At 41.7% G+C, this 25,352-nt stretch overlaps 2 protein-coding genes across 3 annotated transcripts; one reads left to right on the forward strand and one right to left on the reverse strand.

Annotated features, from left to right (window-relative positions):
* Positions 1 to 1,706: 1,706 nt before the first annotated feature.
* Positions 1,707 to 4,840, forward strand: cnih4 (cornichon family member 4). 2 transcript variants are annotated; one of them, XM_079469262.1, is made up of 5 exons: positions 1,707 to 1,910; positions 2,246 to 2,314; positions 2,578 to 2,690; positions 2,777 to 2,917; positions 3,355 to 4,840. In XM_079469262.1, exons 1-5 carry the CDS (start codon positions 1,842 to 1,844, stop codon positions 3,380 to 3,382), a joined length of 420 nt encoding a protein of 139 aa, XP_079325388.1. In that variant the 5' UTR covers positions 1,707 to 1,841; the 3' UTR covers positions 3,383 to 4,840. The 2 variants fall into 2 exon arrangements, with proteins under 2 accessions (XP_079325388.1, XP_079325389.1); XM_079469263.1 differs by having other exon boundaries at positions 1,819 to 1,910; positions 2,246 to 2,421; positions 3,355 to 4,806.
* A 795-nt stretch (positions 4,841 to 5,635) lies between these two features.
* Positions 5,636 to 20,000, reverse strand: wdr26a (WD repeat domain 26a). The gene is made up of 14 exons (XM_079469261.1): positions 19,379 to 20,000; positions 13,652 to 13,751; positions 12,932 to 12,988; positions 12,715 to 12,851; positions 12,215 to 12,312; positions 10,684 to 10,840; positions 10,096 to 10,234; positions 9,871 to 10,011; positions 9,658 to 9,777; positions 9,375 to 9,520; positions 9,195 to 9,273; positions 8,473 to 8,602; positions 8,200 to 8,394; positions 5,636 to 7,182 (listed from the first exon to the last, which is right to left on the reverse strand). The coding sequence occupies exons 1-14, from the start codon at positions 19,621 to 19,623 to the stop codon at positions 7,160 to 7,162; spliced, it is 1,767 nt and encodes a 588-aa protein (XP_079325387.1). The 5' UTR covers positions 19,624 to 20,000; the 3' UTR covers positions 5,636 to 7,159.
* Positions 20,001 to 25,352: the final 5,352 nt, after the last annotated feature.

Below are 25,352 nucleotides of genomic sequence, written 5' to 3' on the forward strand. Positions count from 1 at the left end.
GGGGCCGAGGCCGATATTAACTTGAAAAGAGCTGATTTATAAGCCGATATTTTGATTTTGAAAATAAACTGGATATTAGACCCATTTCCTATAAACTGCACTTACACAACATTCAATAGCAAAATATCTGCCTGTTCTAGGTATGTGGGCTGTATAAACCATTTTCCAGAAGGGATGTTAAAAAAAGCCTTAGATTACAGTCTCAATGACTAAACAATTGCACATCTAAAGTATATATTTTTCAATGATCACAAAACAGTCTGGTTTTAAACATTTAACACTTTTATTTACTTCCAGTTGAAGCTGGTTTTAACAGTGTCTACTGTAAATAAATTATAAGTTAAAGTTAAAGTAAAAGAGCTATACCAAACAAATTCAATATTCCACAAAACCATAATAAAATTAAAAAAAGTTAAATGTATAGCTACATATACAATAAATAAATATAAAATAAATAAATAATACCAAAATATAATTAAAACAATGTAGAATGTTCTCAATATATACAGCACACAGGCAAGAGGTTTTCCTCCTTCACTACTTTTTACAAATTATACTTTTAGACTTTTACTCTGTCTCTGAACTTATATATTTGAACAGTGTTTTGAAAAATGTCTTGAACAGGGTGCTCCTTAGTACTACCAGTTGAGAAGTGGCAGGTTGTAGTACAGGAAGCACAACATCTCTGCCTTGGAACCTGTTAGAGAGCTCCTCCTATATAGATGGCCCCCACAGTGCTGAATACCCTCTCACTAGGGACAGATGAAGGTGGAGGAGTGAGAAACCTCCTGGCCAATGGAGCCAGAGTCTGGAAGCGGCCAGCGTTTTTCATAACATGAGTGAAGCATGAGACTCTGTTTCTCATGTTTTATCGGCCGTTATAAACGCCGATGCCGATTTAAATGCCATTAGCTCATATCGGCCGATAATATCGGCCGGCCGATATATCGGTCGGGCGATATATCGATCGGGCTCTAGTAAAAACATCTTCTAAACATCTTAAAATTAGCAGCTTTACATCCTTTCTACTTCATAAACCTCTTACAGACATCTTCTAGATGTCTATATGACGTCTGATAGCAGATATCTCCGAGACGTTTTGCAGATGAGCTATGTTGTAGATGTCTTGCAGATGTAAATACAGACGTCAAATGCAGACGTAAGCTAGATGCATGTGTGCTATCAGGGGGGTTGAAACAACCCGAGTAAATCATGACAGGATTTTCATTTTGGTGTGAACTATCCCTTAAAATGTTTTACCAAAAGTAAAACTATTTGATCTCAAATCAGTGTCAGTTCCGCGCTATTTGAAAATGATAAAAACGAAACAATTCAAAATAAGGTTCAGTAAACTCAATATACTCTAAATAAAGTAAAATATTCTTCATTAAGCGCTAAAGTATTACATTTTTTAATTAAACAGAATGTGCACTTTAAAATAAATTTCTTCGGATTGTCAAAGATAAATCTGTAATAAAAATATTTTTATTTCATCCGAAATAAAACAAATAATCAGCTTACTAAAACTACCCTTACATATAAGTACTACTGACGTTAATTGTAATACTAGTAATATTTATAGCACATTTATTGTAGTAATTAATATAATGATAATTTACACGTTTGTATTTTATAAAAAAGTATACGATTTAATTTAAGGGTACAACACGCAGACGCTTAAACAGTGACTAAAATCGCTCTAGTTTGTAGTCAGTGGTTATGTTGTTGTTGAGTAGCTCTGCCTCGGGGTGGCGCTGCGGGACTCCTCGCGGCGCTTCATCGCCAAAGAAGAAATCAAAGGCCGGAAGCGGCGTCTGAAGTGTCGGAACGGGAAGTGAAAAATGGAGGCAGCCGTGTTCATTTTATCCCTTGTTGACTGCTGCGCTTTGATATTCCTCTCCGTTTACTTCGTATCCTTTACTTCACACGAGCATTCGTTTGCCATTAACCCATCGTCAGAAATGAGTGGTAATTTCTTGTCGTGTTTATCTCAGCAGTGCTATACTGCAGATTGAGACTGAGGGCATGTGCTGGTGTTGTTGTACAGTATGATGATTTATCTGTATTTTCATGCCTTTACGAACTGGCTTTGCCGTCATATGGTGCAATTTTATTTGGATATGCTTTCCTGTAGACGGATAAATGCCATATCTCTAATAACAACTTGACAGGTCAATGTGAATCTTTGTTATTGATGGTTATCCTTGATTTATGTCTGTGCGCTTTTCTTAACTTCATTACCCAGATCATCACTTTATCTGATCTGGAATGTGACTACATCAATGCTCGATCCTGCTGCTCAAAGTTAAACAAAGTGAGTGACTTTAATAATACATTTCATGCGCAGGTTACTACATTATACAACGAGCCCTGCTTAGTGAAGTGGGCTCCACAGACTGAGACCACAAATCTGAGATTGAGGTTGGTTTTCATTTACCAGGAAACATTGAAAGTTTTTATAAAGTGCACAATATCACCATCACATATTATAGCAAAATCCGCTCGGTTATCTTCATTCTAGATGTCTTTCTTTGGTATGCTTTTTGATTTTAATGCCTGTGACTCGTTTCTGTTCAGTGGATTATACCTGAGCTGATAGGCCAGGCTCTGGCGACTGTGTTAATGCTGGTTTCCATGCACTGGTTTGTGTTCCTTCTCAACCTGCCTGTGGCAGCATGGAATGTTTACAGGTAATCAGTCTGAAACATCCCCGATACACAGAAACCTGAAGAACAACCTAACGTTGTTGTGATTGTTCTTTTTTTCCTGTGACCAGATACATGAAAGTTCCGATGGGAAACATGGGAGTCTATGATCCAACAGAGATTCACAACAGAGGTCAGCTGAAGTCCCACATGAAGGAAGCCATGATCAAACTGGGCTTCCACCTTCTCTGCTTCTTCATTTACCTGTACAGGTAATATAGTCTGACTCTCCTGATATGCATCAAAAGAAATGATGCTCGCATAGCCAGTAGGTCCAGACTGCAAATTATTCTGGCTTAAGTCCTCTCAGTTAGACAACAGATATTTGACTGACATTTAGGCATATTTTTGCCATTTAACAGATGCTTTTATTCAAAGTCTTGGTAAAGTAAAGAAAACAATTAAGCGATTCATCCCAGAAGGCGGTAGTGATAATAATAAATTCTAGAATACAGCGTTTCGACATTTATTATAGAAAATCCACTGAGGTGGGCCTGTGGTTTATAAATTAAATGTTTAACAGTGAACAGCTAGTAAGAAGAGCCGCCCTGCTAGTTTAGAGTTTCTACGCAAGTGAACGTCCATGTTACTTCTTTGTTTATCTTGCGGTAAGTGAGGTTTAATCTGTTATCACCGGGGTATTTTGCAGCATGATCCTGGCACTGATCAACGATTGACCTGAAGCAGTCTTCCCAACACAACCTGCCAAATCATAAACTGGCCTTTGTTTTGTGAGCAATGCTCGAATCAGAAGAACAGCCCCATCTCTCCTGAAGACATCATATCACTTATTACATTACAGAAAACTACAACCCAAGTCTGGTGACGTCGAACCCCTGGATGAACTGTGAAACAGACATCAAATGGTGTTTTTTGACCATGTAACGTGTTTCATGTGTGAGTTGGACTTGAGTGATCTTGCTCTGCTTCTGAGGGCTGAAGCATCAAGACAATCGCACAATAACTTGGATCTTCTGCTCGGCAAATTACTACACACCCAGGTGTTTCAGGTCACACTTCAGCCCAAAAAGATACAGATACAAGTAATTCAATTTTACACAAATAAAATAAAGCCTATTTTTAAATCCATTGGGAGTTTTGCATTGTGATGGTATTTTAATAATATTTAAGCTGTTTTCCACAAGTTCTTATTACTGTAATGTACCCAGGTTTTTGTCATTCTTTTGTTAAAATGTCACAATGCAGAAAAATGGGCTTTATTTTATATGAAGATATAAAATATAGTTTATACTTTGTTCTTCTGGTTTTGGAATGAAATATGACTTGTTCGTGACAGGTTTTGTGAGATGACATCCACCTGCATGTGGTTTAAGGAGAAAAAAACGAATCACTGGATATTGCCTGTATGATTTTATTTTTGCAGTTTTATCATTATCAAATTAAGATGGGGTATTAGACTAGCTTTTGTGTTACTATACTTTAATTAAAAAAACTTTAGATGCTTTCACCGTCTTAAGATTTTAGATATAACCCTTTTTGTTTATATTGTTTTATGTTGGCCTAAAAAATTATTCACCTGTAAATAAGTCAAAAAATGTCATCACAAGTGATTAAAAATGTAAAAAAACATTTTGCTTAAAGAAAACAAAGCATATTTATGAATAGATTGTCATATTATATCTTCATGATAGTAATAGAATGAGATCATAGTTATCATGAAAATACTCTAAATGCTTGTTTTCTTTTAGCAAGGTATAATTTCTTTCCACCAGAACATGTTTAAGGTTTATTGATGGTGGGTAACAGACATGGGTCTGGGTAACCCCTGGTTTTACACTCTACAAAAGCACTCCATTTCCTTGAACAACCAACACTACACAGCCCTGGTGATGGGTCCAGCCAAACAGTGTCACATAATTTTACATTTTATAGTATTTTATCAAACAGTGATGTGCATTGGGCCAGCTGTTTAATAACCCTGCTCAATGGCACATCTCATTGAGTGTTGCGTTGTGTCTTTCATTAAAGTACCTTCAACGGAAAGAGTATGGTTATGCATGTACTGTAAGATTGTCATTTTTTGCATATGGGGTTTCTTTAATAAAAAAAGATGAATTAATAAATTCATAAAGTAATGTTGCATTTTTCTAAAGTTATTCTTTCGAGCCACTGCTATGAAAATGACAGAATGTAAATCCAGTATGCAAGTAACCGCTTTGAACAGTTTAAAACCCTGAATGCTTTATTGAATGTATACATAACACCTCTCCTACATAACGTTACATAATAGTACAATCACTTAGAATAATAACACACTGAAATGCAAAACAGATCACTCAGAACCTGACTGCAATGAACTTAGTCGTTGCCCAGAACTCCACCCAGGGTGCTACTGTTACCCCACTGGCTCATAGCGTTTGCCCTCGTAGCACAAGAAAGTCAAACTAAGACATCAAATAAAACACAAATATCCATAAGAAAAGAAAAGTTAAGTTGCATAAACCAGAACGTACAACACCACAATTCTGTGATATCTTCATGGTTGAGTCGCGCATGTGTGAGGGTGTGTTTCTGCATGCACCGGTTTTCTGTTTTCATTTGTGTGTGTCACTCCTCAGTAAGGGAACAGGTTTGGCTGGACCGGGTACGAGTAACCCAAACAGAGGAGCTTACCTGATGCAGGTGAGAAACGGTTAACATTGTATGGAGGATACATGGCAAAAAGTACACACACATGTACATATCCATTTATATATCTATAGTTTCTTCATTATATATAGTATATTCATTATATATATATATATGATGAAAAGTCATTGCAGAAGAAAATTAAAGGAGGAAAAGTTTCTTTCGCTCGAGTGAAAACCTACAACACTCTGAAAACCTCAATTATTACATGGTACACCTGCGTGTAGTAATGCGTAATATGGTTCGAAAGTATAAGAAATTCACAAATAGAAAAAGCTGTTAAGAGGCCACTTGCCAAGACATCTTTTATATACGATCATAAGGAAAAAGCGATAAAGGAGCGAAACAAATTATAAATCAACTTCAAAATAAAAGCGAATAAGACTAAAAAAAAATATAAGCGATGAATATTCATGTCCAAAAATAATAAAAAAACATAAAAATGTCATGAAATCATGCGGTAAAAGGGAACGAGATCACTGAGGACCAAATAGGTGAATACAATCGCGGTGGAATAGCAGGGGAACGAACATAATCGAAAACCGACCAAACATTTGGTAGTTCATTCCATGTGCTGGCATACTGTACTTGTCGACACAACACATTTAACATGATCCAAAACTTTATATTCGTAATTCCCAAGCGCCTCTCCAAGAGCAGGAGCCTAAACATTCACTGCAAAAATGACCTTAGAAACACCGATCACCCACTTACAATAGCAAAGTATGCACACGGAAGGCCGATATTTACATGTGGTGTCAATCTAGACCATGAGATTAGCTCATTTGTTTGTTGTAAGCAGAATGCATAGCATGCTGATGCTGTAAGTCTAAGCAGGCCTCCATTGACTCAGACATGGCTAGGACTCTCTTGTGGGTTAGTTTTCAACCCTGTTACCAAAAAACCAACCGCTTTCCATTGCGATGACTATTTGAGCTCATCTCAAGTATAAAGAAGAATAATTCGTCACCTCTAGCAAATCTCTCCCCGCTCAAAATGACCATAAACATTACAGAGTAATAGAATACAGTACCGTAATCAATGACAGAGGGAAAAAACTGCAGCTGGGGTCACGTCTGGATTTTGCTAATCTAAACGAAAGAATGATATCTAGCTGTTAAAAAATGCGTGTGAATTCAGTCCTTTAAAATTCATGGAGGAAAACGAAAACAATATCGTATATCTCTGCTGGTGAGGACACTTTCAAGCATACATTATCACAGATGTGGCTAAAAGGGCGCACAAGTTCATGCTGAAAAATAAAGATATGATTTGTTCACCTCCGTCAATGTGGATGTCGTTGGAGATTACGTCACTGTTCCGCCCAAATTTTATGGCCGTAGAATTACCACTTTTTTTTTTGTCCGCGCTTTGAGTGAATATTATACAGAACAAAAAGCGAGCCTGACGCCTTAAATCGTTCACCTGAATAAATTAAAGCCGCAATAAATAATTTGAATGGCGTTTGTTTGTGTGGGTTCTGGAGGCAGTCGTCCACTCAGGATGCAGTGTAGAAAGCTCGGACCGAGGTGGGCGAGTCCTCGGTGAGGCATGACCAATTCGCGTTGCCACGCGGGTCTGAAGTCAGATGGTGAAGGGCAGCAGCCGGCTTCGTTTTATTCGAGTGAAACAGCATTTCTCTCTACTAATGCTGCCGCCCCGCTGAGGGTGGGGGATGTGAAACCGCCAGAAAAAACATCCATCTGCCGTTGCGTTTACTTCATTTTCATCATTCTTCATTCAGAAAGTCTATAACGTGTCCCACTGTAAATTTTCCAAAGTGGACATCTGCTCCAGGGTCAACATCAACTGTCCATGCTATTGCATTCTACGTGAGAGAAGAGGTAGAACATTTTACCCAAATATCCCATTCCCTAATTAATATCCCGATCTAAGCTAGAAATGTGGAACACATTGTGACGCAACAAAACAAATAGCAATACACTTAACTAATTATATTTCATTACTTCACTGTCATATGTTTTTTCAACTAAATTAAATGTTTGCACGCATTTCATCAATAAAGGTGGTCTAATAGACTCTATGCACGATCGCTTCCGCGTTTTGTCTCGGTTCCGCGCAGTTACATCCGTTGCACGTAGCGTCCATAGCGCTTGTTAATCGACGTCACGGCACGTTGCATGCTGGGGTGGCGCCGCCATCTTAGGAGGTGGATTACTAGCCATTGTTTTGTTTTACTATGGCTTCCACCTTGCTTTTGCTTACAGTGGCGTGAAGAGTATTACAGGCGGTGGAAAATATGAATAAATCAAGTAAAGCGGAACAACACTGAACTGAACTCACTAGCAGAAAAGAGTGAGCCACCTGCCACCTACAAATAATACCCAGCATTTAACACAGCGTGACGTCAGCGCCACATTCTCTATAGGGAACAATGACGTTTTCCCTCAGGATGCACCTAGGATAAGGGTCAATGATTCGAGTCAAATTATCCAACCCTACAACATATTTCCAAAACCAAAAAGGGAAAAGGCTAATAAAAAAACAAAGCTAACTTTTGCTCTTACTAGAGGCTGGATCACAGAGGCACTCACTAATATTTGAACGTTTTTTTAGTAAGCATATCTTTATCACGACAAATGACGTATGCCATCACCCCTGGTGCATAGAGTCTATTACTAATTGATTATTCATTTCTTACACATCGCAGTATAAAATCTAGTGTGACTGTCTCCACAGACAAATCACACAAATACATAATTTATCAAGAAAATATTTTTGTTTAATCATCTCCATCGTCTATAATAGGTCTAAAATATACTTCTCTCGATGCCATTGCATTGTGTTACAAGTCATTTTATCATTCGAATGTATATTCTCATACCATTTAGCCCCACTGTCTCCTTAGATTCCAGAAAAGGGGCAGGACCCCAGACTCTTAAAGTGCCGTCATCTGAAGCGCTGGCCATCAGGCCTGGGAGCGCAGGGTTCCAGGTCACGCAGTTCACCGTGCGCGTGTGACCCGTCAGCTCGGCTATGGGCAGCTCGCTACGTTTGTGCCAGATGTAAACTTTATGGTCTGTAGACATCGCACGGGTAAGAAAACCCTCATCATCATCATCATCATCATCATCCGTCAGTTCTTACCTACACTTACCTTCACTACCGCTTGCAATGAAATCTTCGTTATATCCGCCAAAGCAGGAGTGGATGGTATAGAAGCCCTGAGTCACACCTTGATACTTCCTGACTAACACGCGATCCTGGAGGTCCCACAGATGAACTCCCTAAACATATCCAGACGCAAGAAATACCCATGAACATAATGTGCAAGTAAAACAATAACACTCGTTTATTTTATTACATGAATACTGACTTAAATCTGGCTATGAGTGATTCCATATCACAGTGATGCTTTACTGATATATCGTTTTTTGATATTAAAGGGATCCTTCGACCCTCCTGACTGAATATTACTTTCTTCTTGAAGAATAATGCATTTGGAGTTATAATCCCACGTATCATTTGACTTACAAGTGGAAGACATTTACGTTAATAGGGCTCTCAATATGTATATTTCTCTTAAACATTATTCTAATTTTTTTGAGCCGAAAGCAGGTAACAGAAAATATGGAGTTGGAACCAAATGACTATAGCTTTAAGCAGAAAGGTGTGTGCTCTGAGAACTTCCCTCACAAATGCTGTTCTTAAAATTTGCGCAATTGCGCCAGCAAACTCGGCTGCTTTAACTTTAGAAAATATTTCCATTGACGAATATACAAGAGCCATGTTCTGAGACACTGTACAATCCAGTTTTCAGTATTTGAACACAATGGACTGACAGCACATTGATTCTATATTGCTTGAACTGACACTCACCTGAGTGGCAACATTTAACAAAGCCAATCTTCCGTTCTTTGAAACTGTGAAGGACATTATGGGGTGATCCTCTTGAACTCTGTAAACGCACAACAGCATGCCTTTGTAACTCATATAAACACTTATGGAATATCTAATCTGGTCTAACAGAACTGAAAGTAGCAAATACAGTAAACATACATGTTCCTGTCAGTCAGATCTTCAAAGTTGTATCCGCGGATGCGCTGGTGTGTATCAGAGGCCAGAACTGTTCTGCCGTCACCCAGACACCACAGGCACTGCACACGGACACCTTCCCACGAGTCCAACAGATTTCCATCCAGATCCTGACAAAGATATACTGCAATGTGAGTCGTGGCAATTACATTTTAAACATCCATAACAACTAAACAGCTGATTTACTATTTTCTGATGATAGAAAATGTCCTGCTGACAGCAGTGTAACTTTGTAATGGTCACTTACACACTGGTAGAACTGGCCTCTCTGACCTCCGGTAACGAAACGCTTGCCGTCTGGGTTCCAGGCCACACTGGTCAAGCTGTCTTCATGGGACTGGCTCATTTTGGTTCTCAGTTCACCCGTCTAAGTGACCACAACACCAATTAAAAGAGAGAGGAGACTTTGCCGACAAGAGTCTGAAAGCTGACTCCAGGTCAGTGGAGTCTAAACCCTCACCTGAACGTTCCAGAGCCAGAGCTCAGAGCAGTCGTCTGGGCCACAGGCTATCAGATACGTGTCATCGGGACTCCAGGCCAGATAGGAAACCCCGTAGGCATGACCCTCTAGAGTCTTCAGCTGCTTGAGCTGGTGAGTTTCCTGTCAAAACATCACAAACCATCAAACTTGTCCATCGGCACCTCAATGCTGTGTCACTTCCTAAAGATGAGAAAAGTCACTCACGGGATCAACCTGCCATATGATGACTGTTGTGTCTTTGGATCCCGAGGCCAGTTTGGTGCCATCGTTGGAGAATTTACAGAACCAGACTTCATTGCAGTGCTCGGTCAGAATCTGCTGGGTGTAGCAGGGGAACTGTTTCCTGGAGATAACGGAGCATGTACCTTAGAGGGGGGCTATCTGGAGTGGCAAAGCTTCAACAAACTCTTAAAATTGTATACATTAGCCCTCAAAGAGAATTCATAGACATTATTTCTGCACTTTTACATGTTTTTAAGAAGCCAATGGTCATATACCATCATGCTGAAATACATTGTGATGTCTTGAGGTAAACTGTAGAAATAAATTGCTAAAGTTGCTAAAATATTAAGAAATGTTTGAGAATCGCACTTACGAACATTCTAATGAACTTCCTATAATTTAACTTAACAATGTTATATTTTGTCTTGAGAACAGTTTCGTGAATCCAGCCCCAGGATGTTCATATCAGAGTAGCATTCTGATATACTTTATTTCAAAGTGGACGCAGTCTAGAATACCCCTGAATATCCAGTTTTCGTTAAGGTAAATAACTTGCTCGGCAAGATGTACCTGCTGCACACGTGGTCTATGAGCAAAGACACCGAGTCCAGCCCACTGTCCAGTTTGGTGTTATGGTACAGACAGCGATCTCTCTGCAGTTCCACCGCCTGACGCAACAGAGTCTGCAGACGATGGGGTGGCAGCATCACAGACGGAGGCAAGTACGCTGTGGCAATACATGAGAGAGAGAAACAGAGAGACAGAGATGGAGACCATAGAGGTTGTAGAGGGTTAGACTCAGTTTCATCTGAATTCAGCCAATACTGGACATAAACTGAAATTGACTTCAGATTACGTAGGGCCTTCACATGCTTTAGGTTACCCAGAATTCAATTGATCTCCTGAATTGGCTGAACTAAGATAGAACTGACCCAAACCCTAGCTGAAAAAAGAATTACATGAAACTGTAAACAAAATAAAAAGAGGGGGTGGAGAGGGGAAGAAGTGTAGAGAATTCATGTCAAAAGTAATAATAATGGCATTACAAACATGGTAACATTACTAGCGGGGCGGTTCCTACTATGCAGTACATTTTTTTCATTTCTATTCAAACGTTTTTCTGCTGTAGCACACTTTACAAATTTGCCTTGTTGCAACTGCAACTAACGGTTGTTTTTATTGTCGACTAATCTCACGATTATTTTTTAAATGAATCTAATGCAGATTTTTTGCATTAACCCTTTGGCAAACTTTCCATTAAATAATAAGTTCTAGTATTTTCTTACATTATAAAAGCATATCATACTTTTAACTCCGCTTCATTGAATAAACAATTGTTGTCGTTTTAACATTTTACTCCATGATTACATTCAAATCTCTATTTCCTTTTAATGAAGTAGTTTTCATTTTCAAATCAAACTTTTTTATGTACTGTATTAGTGCATAGACGAGACCATAGACTACCATCTTGTGATTATGAAGAATAACGAACACTTACACTAGCGTTAATGTAAATCGTGAACGTAAAGTGTAGTGTTATAATGGAAAGTATTACTTTAAGTCTACATCGACGTGTCCCTCTCCGTCCGTTTGGGATTGCGTGTCCATTCTGCGATGAACGCATTCTGGGAGAAGAGGGAATTCCCCCCCGTCCATTCACTAATTTAGTGCGTCCGAGGCACGCGATCGCTGTTTGCCGGGTGTATTATAGCCTTCTTTCGCTTGTTCTGTTGACTAACTTACATCCCCAACAGAAACTGCCATTACAGCAGATTAACGTAAATAATATGACGCATCGACCCATTTCACGCATGTCGACGCGCCGTTGCAGCCCTAGTTGCAACGCAACTTCACAGTAAAAAAACATTAGTGCAGAATATTCAGTAACAAAATCACACACATGGGATTGCATAAGGGTGGGTAACTACTCTTTAAGTTAAAGTTTTTTCCGAGAAAAACGAAGATAATTAACATAATATGCTGCCATAATTTAAAACATAACCATATTGATTTCTGTTAAAGAGACAAAGTCCAAAAGGTACTGCTTAACAGGAATGAGATTGCGTTTACTGTTCGTTCATGTGGGTTTAAAGTAACTTACTCTGTAGTTTGTCGAGGAGTTTGGATCGCGAGACCGTCCCTTTGCCCTCCCATTCAGATTTAGCACGCAGATCATCAGAATGACTGCACATCAGGTACCTAAAGCAGCATCAACAACACTGATCAACATACTGAACACAACCGTAATCACTTGTAACCATGTGTTCAAAAATGTGAAAACATTATATGACCAAAACAGAATTGTTTTGCTTAATCGTTTTTTTTAGGATACAGTTACAAAATAATGAAAGGTGCTTGAAAAATTACGAATGACATCATTAATGGATTTATCCGATTAAATTCAGAACCATTAAACTGTTAATTATAGATCATTAATGTCTTGTCATAGATGTGCAAACATAAACATGAGGCATGATGTGTGCAAATGTCATCTGCCAGAGACGAACAAGTGCTTTTTCAAAACATGACACGTTTAACATTTGTCAAAAAATAAGAGAAATGAACTCTGAAGTGTAAAGCATCTGGACAGATGAGTAATACCCGCTGAGGATGTGGATCCGTTCGGTGTTGTACTTGAGAGGGGTGAGTTCGGCTCGGAGCACCTGTAGAGCCTCCAGAACCTTCCCATCCTCCAGATATTCCAAATACTTCTGCTGCAGGAGCAAGAACTTCATCCGCTGATGAACACGGGAGAGAAATCGATCAGAACGCTGGCAAAAATGACAGTGCAGACGTTTGGAGTACTTTGAACTCTTACCACAACAGCGCTGGGTGAATGCATCAGAGCTTTCAGCTCATTGAGGTCACTCTCAGCCTATTACATTAAAAAAGAAGATAAACTGAGGTTTCGCAAGTGAAGAAACCAAGCTTTAGAATCATTCAAAATAATTGTTGTAATGCTTTTCCGGTGAGTGTCAGTGCGAAGCAGCTTTACATGAAAAGATTTTAGTACATAAAAGAAAAAGAAACATATTCAGGACAGCAACTACAATTTAGATCTGTTTTTAGCCTCAGATGACTAACTCACAGACAGCCTATAGTCTGTTTAATAACCAGTTGATGCATATCACACGCAATGGGGAAGGCACTTTCTTAATCTGGCGAGGTTTAATCTCACTGGCTGTATTTGTGCAACGTCTAGGAGACAAAAAGCACACCGATGGTTAAGTACAAACTAGTACTTGTTTTTTGTATAAAGAATTTGGTTTGGATAAGACCATGGTATTCTTACATTTTTTGATCATTATTCAGTACTTGAGTACGTCAGTATTTTATACGTACAGCATCACTACGCCATGGTCCTGTGTATAAAACTACGTGTACGGCTCCCCTCCATTTTGAAATGTCAAAGAGTGTATAAAGACAAGACATGTGAGCACAGGACCCGTTTGTGTACCATCTGCATGTTCTTTGTTCCCCTATGGATCTTCAAACCTTACACATTTCGTCAACTCGCCACATAAAGCCTCCCTCTCACCTTTTCCCACTCTCCCTCCATCACATGATTCCGGAATTTGGTGGCAGCAGGATGCTCAAGTCTACAGCCGGATTCCTGCATCAACAGGTCCACGGTTTGACTAAAACAACACAAATGGCAATGTGTTAATGGTTAACGTGAAATGGATCAACTTCCCTTTCCTATGATGGGCAAAATTATTTTTACCGGATTCAAGTTAAAGAATAAATTCAGAATGTCATAAACACTTTTCTTTCACAGACACAAAGTCTCCTGGCAACAGGAAGTCAACAAGTGCTTTATTCAACAAAACAATTAACAAATAAACGCAGGAAGACGTCATTTCCTGACAAGATGTATCTCTCCCACCCAATTGACTATAAACAGGGAATGGTGAACAGAAACCCGTTTAACGGTTAACCAAAAGGAAACAGCAATATATAAACTACACAAACAAATATGCAATCTTAACACATGATGTAGTGAACCATTCTACACTGCAGCATACATCAAGGCTATTTATGATCACAAGAAGGACCATTGTACTGTATTTGCTGTAACAGCAGAATGTATTGTACTGTTTGGCTGTTTAATGTGATGTTTCACTGCGGACATCGTCCGATGCCAATTTGGTTGACATCGCCCAACCCTATTTATAGCAATAACAAAATTGTTGGTTGTGTAATGGCCAAATCACACCAAATCACAGACAAATGCCAACAAACACCAAGTAACTAAAACAAATGTTACGAATCTGATATTTTTCTACAACGGTTAATCAAACATCCACTTAAGACATATATGCAACCAGATTATGTCTGCGTGAAATCTTGTTGAAACAGATGTATTAACTGTAATTGTGTCTATACGTGTAGGCCTATACTGTCCGTGTGCACGCTTCGATGTCTGTCGGTTCAAATAACATCGTAGCCTATTCATAACAAATTATTCTTAGTAATTATTACAACATTAATCCGGTTCCGCACTTTATTTTCTCAATCCTGCACGTTATTTAAACCTAAAACAAAATAGGCGTGCACGTGTTTTGGTTCCGATGGACATGCCTCCTTTGTATTTACAAAGATTTAGGGATAAAATAAGGATCATCATTTTAGATGTTTAAACACTATTTGCTTAAAGCCCCAGTGAAATCAAAATTAAAGATTTTTTTTTCCATTTATAAAAAATGAAGGACGTCAGTAAACAGATATGCTCCAAATTTCCCATTTAGAAGTCATAAGTGTTCAAAACTGACAGTCTGGCACGTGAGCTCCAAAAAATCTAGAAAATGCATGACATCACGCTGCACTTCAGCCTCTCGTCAAAGTGCTCGTCCAATCAAATCCGCTTTAGAATCGGAAGAGCCCACCCCCTTTACTGTGAGAGCTGCAGAAGGGGTGCCTCAAATCAGCCACTTGTTGGCACAGTTATTATGTCCTACATGGTGAATGATGCACAGTGCACTAGATGGAAGATGGGGGAAGATTCCGACAGTGTAACCATTAACATTAAAGTCTTAATTTCTTATTAATGTCACACGAGCGGTTACACGTGAGTGTCCTCTGGTTCAGAGACACGATACTACAGAGCTGATCATATGCATTTCAAGTGTTTTAAGCACTTCATAGTGTAATAGGTTCAGTACAACATGGTAACCACGAATGAATCAAGATTTTGCTACAGAAAACATATTTAACAAACATAATAGCAAAATTGGGGGACAGACTCATTTAAAGCAATATAATCATCTGGCTTTAGCCATGTTTCTGTCAGACAGAGCATGTCTATTTTATGATCTGTTATCATAACGTTAACAAAAAGTGCTTTATTAGAGAGAGATCTAATATTAAGCAATCCGAGTCTTAACAGTTGATTATCTGTAATTTTTTTTCATGTTTAGTTAGTTTAACGTTAATTCAATTACCTTTGAGAGGTTTACGCATTATTTTATCTTTGCTAATCCGGGGGACAGACACAGTCTCTATTTTATGATGTTTTGGAGAACATATTTATTGAGTTAAATCAAAATGTTTTCTATCATTATTAATAAATGTGTATCGTCGATACATCTTGTTTATTGCTTTATCGCCCAGCCCTAATACAAACACTACTGACACAATCTAAACAAAAACAAAATAATAAAACAACATGAAACACTACTGACATCATCATTACAACATACAAACACCTTGACAACATCTAAACAAAAGAATACTAGTGTTGGGTGATATTCTCTATATTATGTTAGGGCTGTGCAATAAATCGAAAATCGTCAATTTTGGCCTTAATGATGATTGCGCCGCATTCCATTTTGCAAAGATTATCTTTTCTTGTAGTATACATCCACAGTGCACACCTTTCCTTTACAGTGGTTCAGCGGTGCTATTTCTTTACATTTATTTTTCAGATAAGCAAAGTTTTTTATTTTCTATGTTGTTCTTAAGGTAAATGAGTAATCGTGTTAAATAATCGGGATCTCAATATTGGCCAAAATAATCGCGATTATGATTTGTGTCATAATCGAGCAGCCCTGTTTTATGTTGCCGTTAGTGGAATAGCATTCAAATTGTTTTGTTCATATCTATCCATTCGTTTTCGGTTTGTAGCAATAAACAACGAGGTGTCCCTCAAATCACTTGTCCAGTACGGCATGCCTTTTTATTCTTGAACATGTACAAAACAGAAGTATTACTTATTGGACCGTAACGTTTACATTTTGGCTTGGTTTTTAACCACCAACGAGACATAGTAAAACATATTTAACAATAAAATTTTTTTTTTCTTATGTTTGGTTTTTAACCTTATGGTTCACTTAGGAGCCCACAACAAGTCACAGTAAAATATGAACATTTTTAACCATAACATTTAAGAACAAAATTCTTACACAAAAAAAAAGTGACTGAGGTTGTGTGAGTCAATAAAATGCAGTGATTTATTTTTGTGCAGTGATTTAATTAGTTTAGACAAAGATGCTCATGCTGAATTGTAAACCAGGGTATGATCAGCCAGCGGCGGCTTCCTGCACATGCGCGCGATCATTTGCAGTCTGGACGCGGAGGGGTGAACATCTCCTGCTCTGACTGCAGCTGGGGGAGGGGCTGCTTCGCGAGGACTTTGCCACCTGTGAGTGCTTTGGTACGGGCGTGCGGCTCACGGCAGCACCCGCTGCTCGTTGTGAAGAGTAAGAACGATATGTGCTTTCACGTCAGAAAGTCTCCAAAAGTCTCCAATAACATCAGAAAAAGTCGTTAGATTTGTCGCTAGTCGCTTTTTTGAAAATGTCGCTGGAGGGGTCAGATTACTCGCTAAATATAGCGACAAAGGTGCTAAGTTGGCAACACTGCCTACAACAACTGATGCACTTGTAAAACAGTATTCTGCTCTTAGTTGTCTTTTCTCATTGTTCCGTGGTCCGTAACCAGTTCAGATGGTGGAGCTGAAAGAGAGAGGCGGTGACCTCCCTAATACAACAAAAAAAAATCGCGACTGCAATTAGTTATTAAAATAGTAAAATAATATTAAATCTAGCATCTATCTCTTTTATTGAATGTTATTGCTACTACCGGTGTGTTGTTCAAATTTAATATCACATTTACATAAAAGGCAGCGGTTCATATGATTGTAGACTCTCTTTACAGCTAATTTTGTGACATTTTGTTGTTATATTGTCTCTTAAATGTAAAATAGGCTGATCCTGTTTGATTCAGGTGTGTGACTGTTCTGTTTCAATATACTTAAGTGCGTTAAAATTTTAATATACAGTTTTGTGGTTCTTCATTTCATTTTTTAATTCAACATTGTAATCTGGTGTTTACTGATCTATTTTAGAAATATTTATAAGATTTGTTTTAAATCTGTATCATTGACTCGAATTGAATCGAGAGCTTGTGAATTGGAATCGAAACATCAGAATCGGAATTAACCAAATGAATCAGAATCCGTCATTGCGTGTCATTTGATTTCTTTATTTCGCTGGTTTTAAACCCTCGCGCGCATAGCAATTCCGCGTGCGGGAAACTAAGACCAAGTACATAAACTCTATTTGTCACGCGGAAAAGCCCGAGCCATTGCAAGCTCTCTTGCCATAGAATGCACGTTTGTAATTTTACTTTTACAAATTAATTAATTAATTAAATTCTGTGTAACTATAGTCAAAGGAATCAACTATCGTCGATACCCAATATTTTCGTCGATACATAATAGCATTGACACCATCACAGCGACATATAAACACTACTAACCAAATCCAAACAGAAAAATCTTCCCATAGCAAACACTGCTGACAAAATCAAAACACACTGACATCACCATGACAACATACAAACACTAGTGACACCATCATCACAAACAATACTGATACCATTATAAAATAGTGTCACCATCATCACAACACAAAAACACTACTAACACCATCATGAAAACACTACTGACATCATCATCATCACAACACAAAAACACTACTAACACCATCATGAAAACACTACTGACACATTCATCAAACTACAAAAACACTAGTGACACCATCATCATCAAACATACAAACTCTAGTGACACCTTCATCACAAACAATACTGACACAATCATCAAAACACAAAAACACTAGTGATATCATCATCATCATCATCACAACAACACAAAAACTGTACTAACACCATCATCACAACATACAAACACTTGTGACATCTTCATCACAAACCATACTGACACCGACGCCCTCACAAAAACACTAGTGACACCATCATCACAACACAAAAACAGTACTAACACCATCATCACAACATACAAACACTTGTGACATCTTCATCACAAACCATAGTGACACCGACACATCACAAAAACACTAGTGACACCATCATCACAACATACAAACACTTGTGACACCTTCATCACAAACCATAGTGACACAGATGCATCACAAAAACACTAGTGACACCATCATCACAACACAAAAACAGTACTAACACCATCATCACAACATACAAACACTTGTGACACCTTCATCACAAACCACACTGACACCGACGCATCATAAAAACACTAGTGACACCATCATCACAACATACAAACACTTGTGACACCTTCATCACAAACCATAGTGACACAGATGTATCACAAAAACACTAGTGACACCATCATCACAACACAAAAACAGTACTAACACCATCATCACAACATACAAACACTTGTGACACCTTCATCACAAACCACACTGACACCGACGCATCATAAAAACACTAGTGACACCATCATCACAACATACAAACACTTGTGACACCTTCATCACAAACCATAGTGACACAGATGCATCACAAAAACACTAGTGACACCATCATCACAACATACAAACACTTGTGACACCTTCATCACAAACCATAGTGACACAGATGCATCACAAAAACACTAGTGACACCATCATCACAACACAAAAACAGTACTACACCATCATCACAACATACAAACACTTGTGACACCTTCATCACAAACCATACTGACACAGACGCATCACAAAAACACTAGTGACATCATCATCATCATCACAACACAAAAACACTACCGACACACCATCACAACACAAAAACACTGCTGGCATCATCATCACAACACAAAAACACTACTGACACACCATCATAAAAACAACAATGGCGCCGTCAAAACAGAGAATACTGCTTACAACAACACTAGATCTCTTCTGACTCAACCTATTATAATCCAACAACAACGCGATCATCTCGGCTAAGCTTGACTTACTTGAGTCCTAACCCGTGCAAATGTTGTCCTATGAGTCTGATCACATCCTCGTCGGCCTGTGACAGTCGTTTCTTCTTCTTTAGGCCGGCATCGGAGGTCGGACTCTCCGTGGACGGCAGACCGTTATTAGCGGCGGAGAGCAGACCGTTCGAGTGCACAGCACCAGCGGCGGAGGTCGACGACTCTCCGTTCCGACAGGACAACTGCGCCTCCGGCTCTTGTCCTCCTGTCCCGTTGGCCTGCATGTTATGAAAGGCGTTTAAAACGTCGGGTCTGTTATTGAAGCGGACGGATGAGCGCCGGTTGGGGGTTGGGAAAGCAGCCGCAGAGAGGCCCGTGATCCCGGCAGCAGACGCCCCGCTCTCTCCTGCTCCCTCCGCCGCCGAGCCTCGGCTTTTCTTCCGCGGGGGCGGCGAAGCTCCGCCGGTTTCCGAGTCGGAGGAAGCGGAGGCCAGAGTTTCCTCGCCGGCGATGTCAGAGTCGAGACGCCTTCAGGCTCGATTTCAGCTTGATTTCGGACGCAACGGCCGCCACTTCTCGCTCACTGGTCTTGTTATTGTTTGTCAGAGAACAGCTGCAAGTCCATTACGGACGTCTGTGCGTGATGACGTCAACCAGAAGCGCCGCAACAACCTTGAACTCGCTGGAATAGCTGACGTCATGAAGCCACACTAAAGAAAATACTCTTGGTTAGCCGAGATGGGAATAATCGTTTTATTGTACACCGTAATAAATCCATAATTCAACAGAATTTACAGCGTCATTTATTGTATTATTATAGCAAACATAAAAAAATGCTGTGATCAGTTTTTGTGCAAGAAAAACGACACGAAGCACGCAGACTGTCAACTGTAAGTTTGACTTTTTTAATAATGTTGTTTACAAATCATTTCTTTTAATTATGAGTTATCGTGAGATGTTTGGATGAGTTTTGTGTCAAATGTGCAAAATCAATATTGATCTTTTGAGACTATAATCAAGTATTTCGAGAGTTGATTGATTTAGACGTTTAAATGGCACGTAGTTCCCACTTAAATGTTTTTATATTTTAAGAGGGAACTATATTTTATTACCCCTTTATTCGCAAAAACGTCACATAGTTTTCCCCTTCATCTACAGATATAATACTGGGCGGACTGGTACTAAAAAGTGGCCCTGTGGACTGTGGACTTCTTCGGCTGGGGCGGCCCACAAAACAAAGCATAACTGATGCACTAACCATTCTAATAAATAAATATAAATGTTATTAAAGATCTTTCGTGCCACCTTGTAAAGTCAATAAAACATTAAACAGTCAAGGCCGGGCCAGTATAGTCCAAGCAACAGATATAAATCATGACATAAAAGCCATGATTTATATGATTTATATGTCTATATAAGACAATGTATTTGAACTGGCCCGGCACTGGAGTGGACACTTCACCACTCTGGAGTTGCCCATGGTGAGAGGCGGCGGGCTGGTTTGTGTTTGCTTATAGCCCCCCAGCTCTCCCGCCATGTGTTGGAGTTTACCCCGGTGAACGAGAGGGTCGTTTCCCTGCGCCTACCGGTCGGGGTTAGGTCTCTCACTGTTGTTTGTGCCTACGGGCCGAACGGCAGTGCAGAGTACCCGACCTTCTTGGAGTCCCTGGGAGGGGTGCTGGAAAGTGCTCCGACTGGGGACTCCGTCGTCCTCCTGGGGGACTTCAACGCCCATGTGGGCAACGACAGTGACACCTGGAGGGGCGTGATTGGGAGACACGGCCCCCCTGATCTGAACCCGAGTGGTGTTCAGTTATTGGACTTCTGTGCTAGTCACAGTTTGTCTATAACGAACACCATGTTCAAGCATAAGGGTGTCCATCAGTGCACGTGGCACAAGGACACCCTAGGCCGCAGGTCGATGATCGACTTTGAGGTCGTTTCATCTGACTTGCGACCATATGTTTTGGACACTCGGGTTAAGAGAGGGGCGGAGCTGTCAACTGATCACCACCTGGTGGTGAGTTGGATCCGATGGCGAGAGAGGAAGCTGGTCAGACTCGGCAGACCTAAACATACTGTAAGGGTCTGCTGGGAACGCCTGGCCGAGTTTCCTGTCAGAGAGATCTTTAACGCCTACCTCCGGCAGAGCTTCAACCGGATCCCGAGGGAGGCTGGAGACATTGAGTCCGAGTGGACCATGTTCTCCACCTCCATTGTCGAAGCGGCCACTCGGAGCTGTGGCCGTAAGGTCTCCGGTGCCTGTCGAGGCGGGAATCCCCGAACCCGGTGGTGAACACCGGAAGTAAGGGAAACCGTCAAGCTGAAGAAGGAGTCCTATCGGGACTGGTTGGCTTGTGGAACTCCTGAGGCAGCTGACGGGTACCGGCAGGCCAAGCGGACTGCTGCCCGGGTGGTTGTGGAGGCAAAAACTCGGGCCTGGGAGGAGTTTGGTGAGGCCATGGAGAAGGACTATCGACTGGCCTCGAAGAGATTCTGGCAAACCGTCAGGCGCCTCAGGAGAGGGAAACAGTGCCCTACCAACGCTGTTTACAGTGGAGGTGGGAAGCTGTTGACCTCAACTGGGGAAGTCAGACGGTGGAAGGAGTACTTCGAGGATCTCCTCAATCCCACCGTCACGTCTTCCATTGAGGAAGCAGAGGCTGAGGGCTCAGAGGTGGACTCGTCCATCACCCAAGCCGAAGTCACTGAGGTAGTCAAGAAACTCCTCTGTGGCAAGGCTCCGGGGCTGGATGAGATTCGCCCTGAGTACCTCAAGTCTCTGGATGTTGTGGGGCTGTCTTGGCTGACACGCCTCTTCAGCATCGCGTGGCGGTCGGGGACAGTGCCTCTTGGATGGCAGACCGGGGTGGTGGTCCCTCTTTTTAAGAAGGGGGACCGGAGGGTGTGTTCCAACTATAGGGGGATCACACTTCTCAGCCTTCCCGGGAAAGTCTATGCCAGGGTACTGGAAAGGAGAATACGGCCGATAGTAGAACCTCGGATTCAGGAGGAACAGTGTGGTTTTCGTCCGGGCCGTGGAACGCTGGACCAGCTCTATACCCTCTAAAGAGTGCTGGAGGGTTCATGGGAGTTTGCCCAACCAATCCACATGTGTTTTGTGGATTTGGAGAAGGCATTCGACTGTGTCCCTCGCAGCATCCTGTGGAGGGTGCTTCGGGAGTATGGAGTCTGTGGTCCTTTGCTAAGGGCTGTCAGGTCCCTGTACGACCGGAGGGTGTCAGGTTTGGGGACCACACGATCTCGTCTCTGCAATTTGCGGATGATGTTGTCGTGTTGGCCCCTTCAAACCAGGACCTTCAGCATGCACTGGGACGGTTTACAGCCGAGTGTGAAGCGGCTGGAATGAAAATACGTACCTCCAAATCCGAGGCCATGGTCCTCAGTCGGAAAAGGGTGGCTTGCCCACTTCAGGTTGGTGGAGAGTTCCTGCCTCAAGTGGAGGAGTTTAAGTATCTTGGGGTCTTGTTCACGAGTGAGGGAAGGATGGAACGGGAGATTGACAGACGGATCGGTGCAGCTTCTGCAGTAATGCGGTCGATGTACCGTTCTGTCGTGGTGAAGAAAGAGCTAAGCCGCAAGGCGAAGCTCTCAATTTACCGGTCAATCTACGTTCCTACTCTCACCTATGGCCATGAGCTTTGGGTCATGACCGAAAGGACAAGATCCCGGATACAGGCGGCCGAAATGAGCTTCCTCCGCAGGGTGGCTGGGCGATCCCTTAGAGATAGGGTGAGAAGCTCGGTCACCCGGGAGGAGCTCGGAGTAGAGCCGCTGCTCCTCCACATCGAGAGGGGTCAGTTGAGGTGGCTTGGGCATCTGTTCAGGATGCCTACCGGACGCCTTCCCCGGAAGGTATTTCAGGCCCGTCTAACCGGGAGGAGACCCCGGGGAAGACCTAGGAAATGCTGGTGGGACTATGTCTCCCGGCTGACCTGGGAACTCCTCTGTGTCCCCCCGGAAGAGCTAGAGGAAGTGTCTCGGGTGAGGGATGTCTGGGCATCTCTGCTAAGACTGCTGCCCCCGCGACCCGGCCCCGGATAAGCGGAAGAAAATGGATGGATGGATGGTATTTTAAACTGACCGTGACATGGACTTTGCCAACAAATACTGTTTTACATCTGCTATTAAGTCAGTCAACTGCTAGTTGTTAGCATTTGTTAACCGAGAGAAAACATTTCCTCTTTGGGATTAATAAATAAAGCTCAATATTATTTTTAAAACTGTACATTAATTTGATCGAAAAATCTAAAGTGATTTCATTACCTGTGATGATGCGGTCTTGAATTCTCGCTAACAAAATGGACCATATACACAGTCATATCATATGCATCTGTTTCAATATGTATTTAGACATGTTAACCCACAAAAGTTGAGTAGTTTGCATCTCTGAATCTCACCATTTGACATTTTTTATGTAGAACCGTTGTCTTTGTTATGTTTGCCTTCTTATATCTTACTACACGGTCATCATTAAAACTGAATACCGCACTGGCGTTACCCTATAGTAAGTTGTGCCTCCTTCAATTTGATTGGCTGAATGTTCTGTCTTCTTGCGTTAAAACACTGGGACAAAGAAATCGTCTCGGTTATGTCTGTAACCTCCGTTCCCTGATGGAGGGAAAGAGACGTTGTGAGAGACTGACTGGGGTTTGATCTTGAGAACCTACCTTCTCCGAGATAATTGATTATAAAACGCCAATGGGCTTGGCGAATGGCACGCGCACGCCAGTCTCCGCCCCGTACATACGGGTATAAAGGAAGATGGCGGCGGTCATTCACTCACCCTTTGTACTGAGGAACCTGAGAGGGCACTCCCGTTCACTGCAGTGATTCGGTGCAGCGTTGTGGCATGAAGTCACGTTCCCCTTCAGTCGGTCTCTCGACGTTGTGCAAGCACTGTGGCGTTTAAGATTGATCCCCAGTCAGTCCACGCCACAGCGCTTGCACCGATATCACGACCTCTAGTGGAGCGACCCTGACTGGGCTAGCGAGTCACAAGAGTGCTACCGCGAGACGTAATCTTCCAGTCACATAGTATTGGTCATACTGAGAAGCCTCTACTGACGGCCTCACGGACAGTGGCGTACACCTCTAGTAGCGAGGAGCTGTCCGGAGCCGAACACTGGGGAAACACTGCTCTCCTCTTAGAAGAGTGTGTTACGGAGGCCACATCCTACCCGGAGGGGAGGTTACATGTGGGGACATTAACATGGTCTCCCCGGCGGGGAGAACAACATTTGGAAAGGTGTTAGCCCGAATAGGGGGACAATCCAGGTGGGATTACCACCGGCGGGGAGGTCACAGATTCACCAATCGGGAAATCCTGAGTGAGGAATTCAACACACGGGACGACCCAGAGGGGAGTCACTACGTATGGGGCACTAGTCCTAATACAGGGGTCTGCCTTAGCAGGGATGACTCTACCTATAACGGACCTGGTTCTAACAGACGGCTCCGCTCAGTCTGTTACCAAGTGCAATGCTTAGTGATGGATGGAATTTCCATATACTTTGCCCGAGAGGGGAAAGTAGGGAGGCTACAATAGCGCACTAGTCTCACCTGGTGAGGGGAGAAGGCGCTTTCGCAGGCGTACGCCCAAAACCAGGAGCCCAACCTATACGTTGGCGGCGTTTAAGGGCATGTGCTGCAACTGGTTCCACGTGGAGATTGTAAAACCTCGTGAAGGTACTGGGCGTAGCCCAACCCGCAGTTCTACAAATGTCTGCCAGAGAGGCGCCCTGTGCCAGTGCCCACGAGTGGAGTGGGCTCTCATTGCAAGCGGGCACGGCGATCCTGGGATTGGTACCCAGTGCGCCACCTCTGTTTGGAGACAGCCCCCCCCCGGGTGCTGTCTCCCAGAACAGACAAAGAGCTGCTCAGAGCTTCTGAGGCTCTGTGTGCGGTCCAGACAGAGGCGCAGCGCGCGTACTGGACACAACACATAAAAAGGTTGGGTCTTCCTCTCCGGAGGGGAGCGCCTGCAGGTTCA

Source organism: Barbatula barbatula (assembly GCF_947034865.1).
Source record: "Barbatula barbatula genome assembly, chromosome: 12".
NCBI classification, from domain to species: domain Eukaryota; kingdom Metazoa; phylum Chordata; class Actinopteri; order Cypriniformes; family Nemacheilidae; genus Barbatula; species Barbatula barbatula.

What these genes read in the sequence shown, in the direction of transcription:
- wdr26a (XM_079469261.1), bottom strand. Translation starts at nt 19,623, where the DNA reads ATGCAGGCCAACGGGACAGGAGGACAAGAGCCGGAGGCGCAGTTGTCC. An exon ending in ACTCCTCGACAAACTACAGA is followed by an intron (nt 10,841 to 12,214) that starts GTAAGTTACTTT and finishes GTATTGCCACAG; the next exon opens with CGTACTTGCCTCCGTCTGTG. An exon ending in TCATATGGCAGGTTGATCCC is followed by an intron (nt 10,012 to 10,095) that starts GTGAGTGACTTT and finishes ATGTTTTGACAG; the next exon opens with GAAACTCACCAGCTCAAGCA.
- cnih4 (XM_079469262.1), top strand. Translation starts at nt 1,842, where the DNA reads ATGGAGGCAGCCGTGTTCATTTTATCCCTTGTTGACTGCTGCGCTTTG. An exon ending in GCTGCTCAAAGTTAAACAAA is followed by an intron (nt 2,315 to 2,577) that starts GTGAGTGACTTT and finishes GTTTCTGTTCAG; the next exon opens with TGGATTATACCTGAGCTGAT. An exon ending in TTCTTCATTTACCTGTACAG is followed by an intron (nt 2,918 to 3,354) that starts GTAATATAGTCT and finishes GGTATTTTGCAG; the next exon opens with CATGATCCTGGCACTGATCA.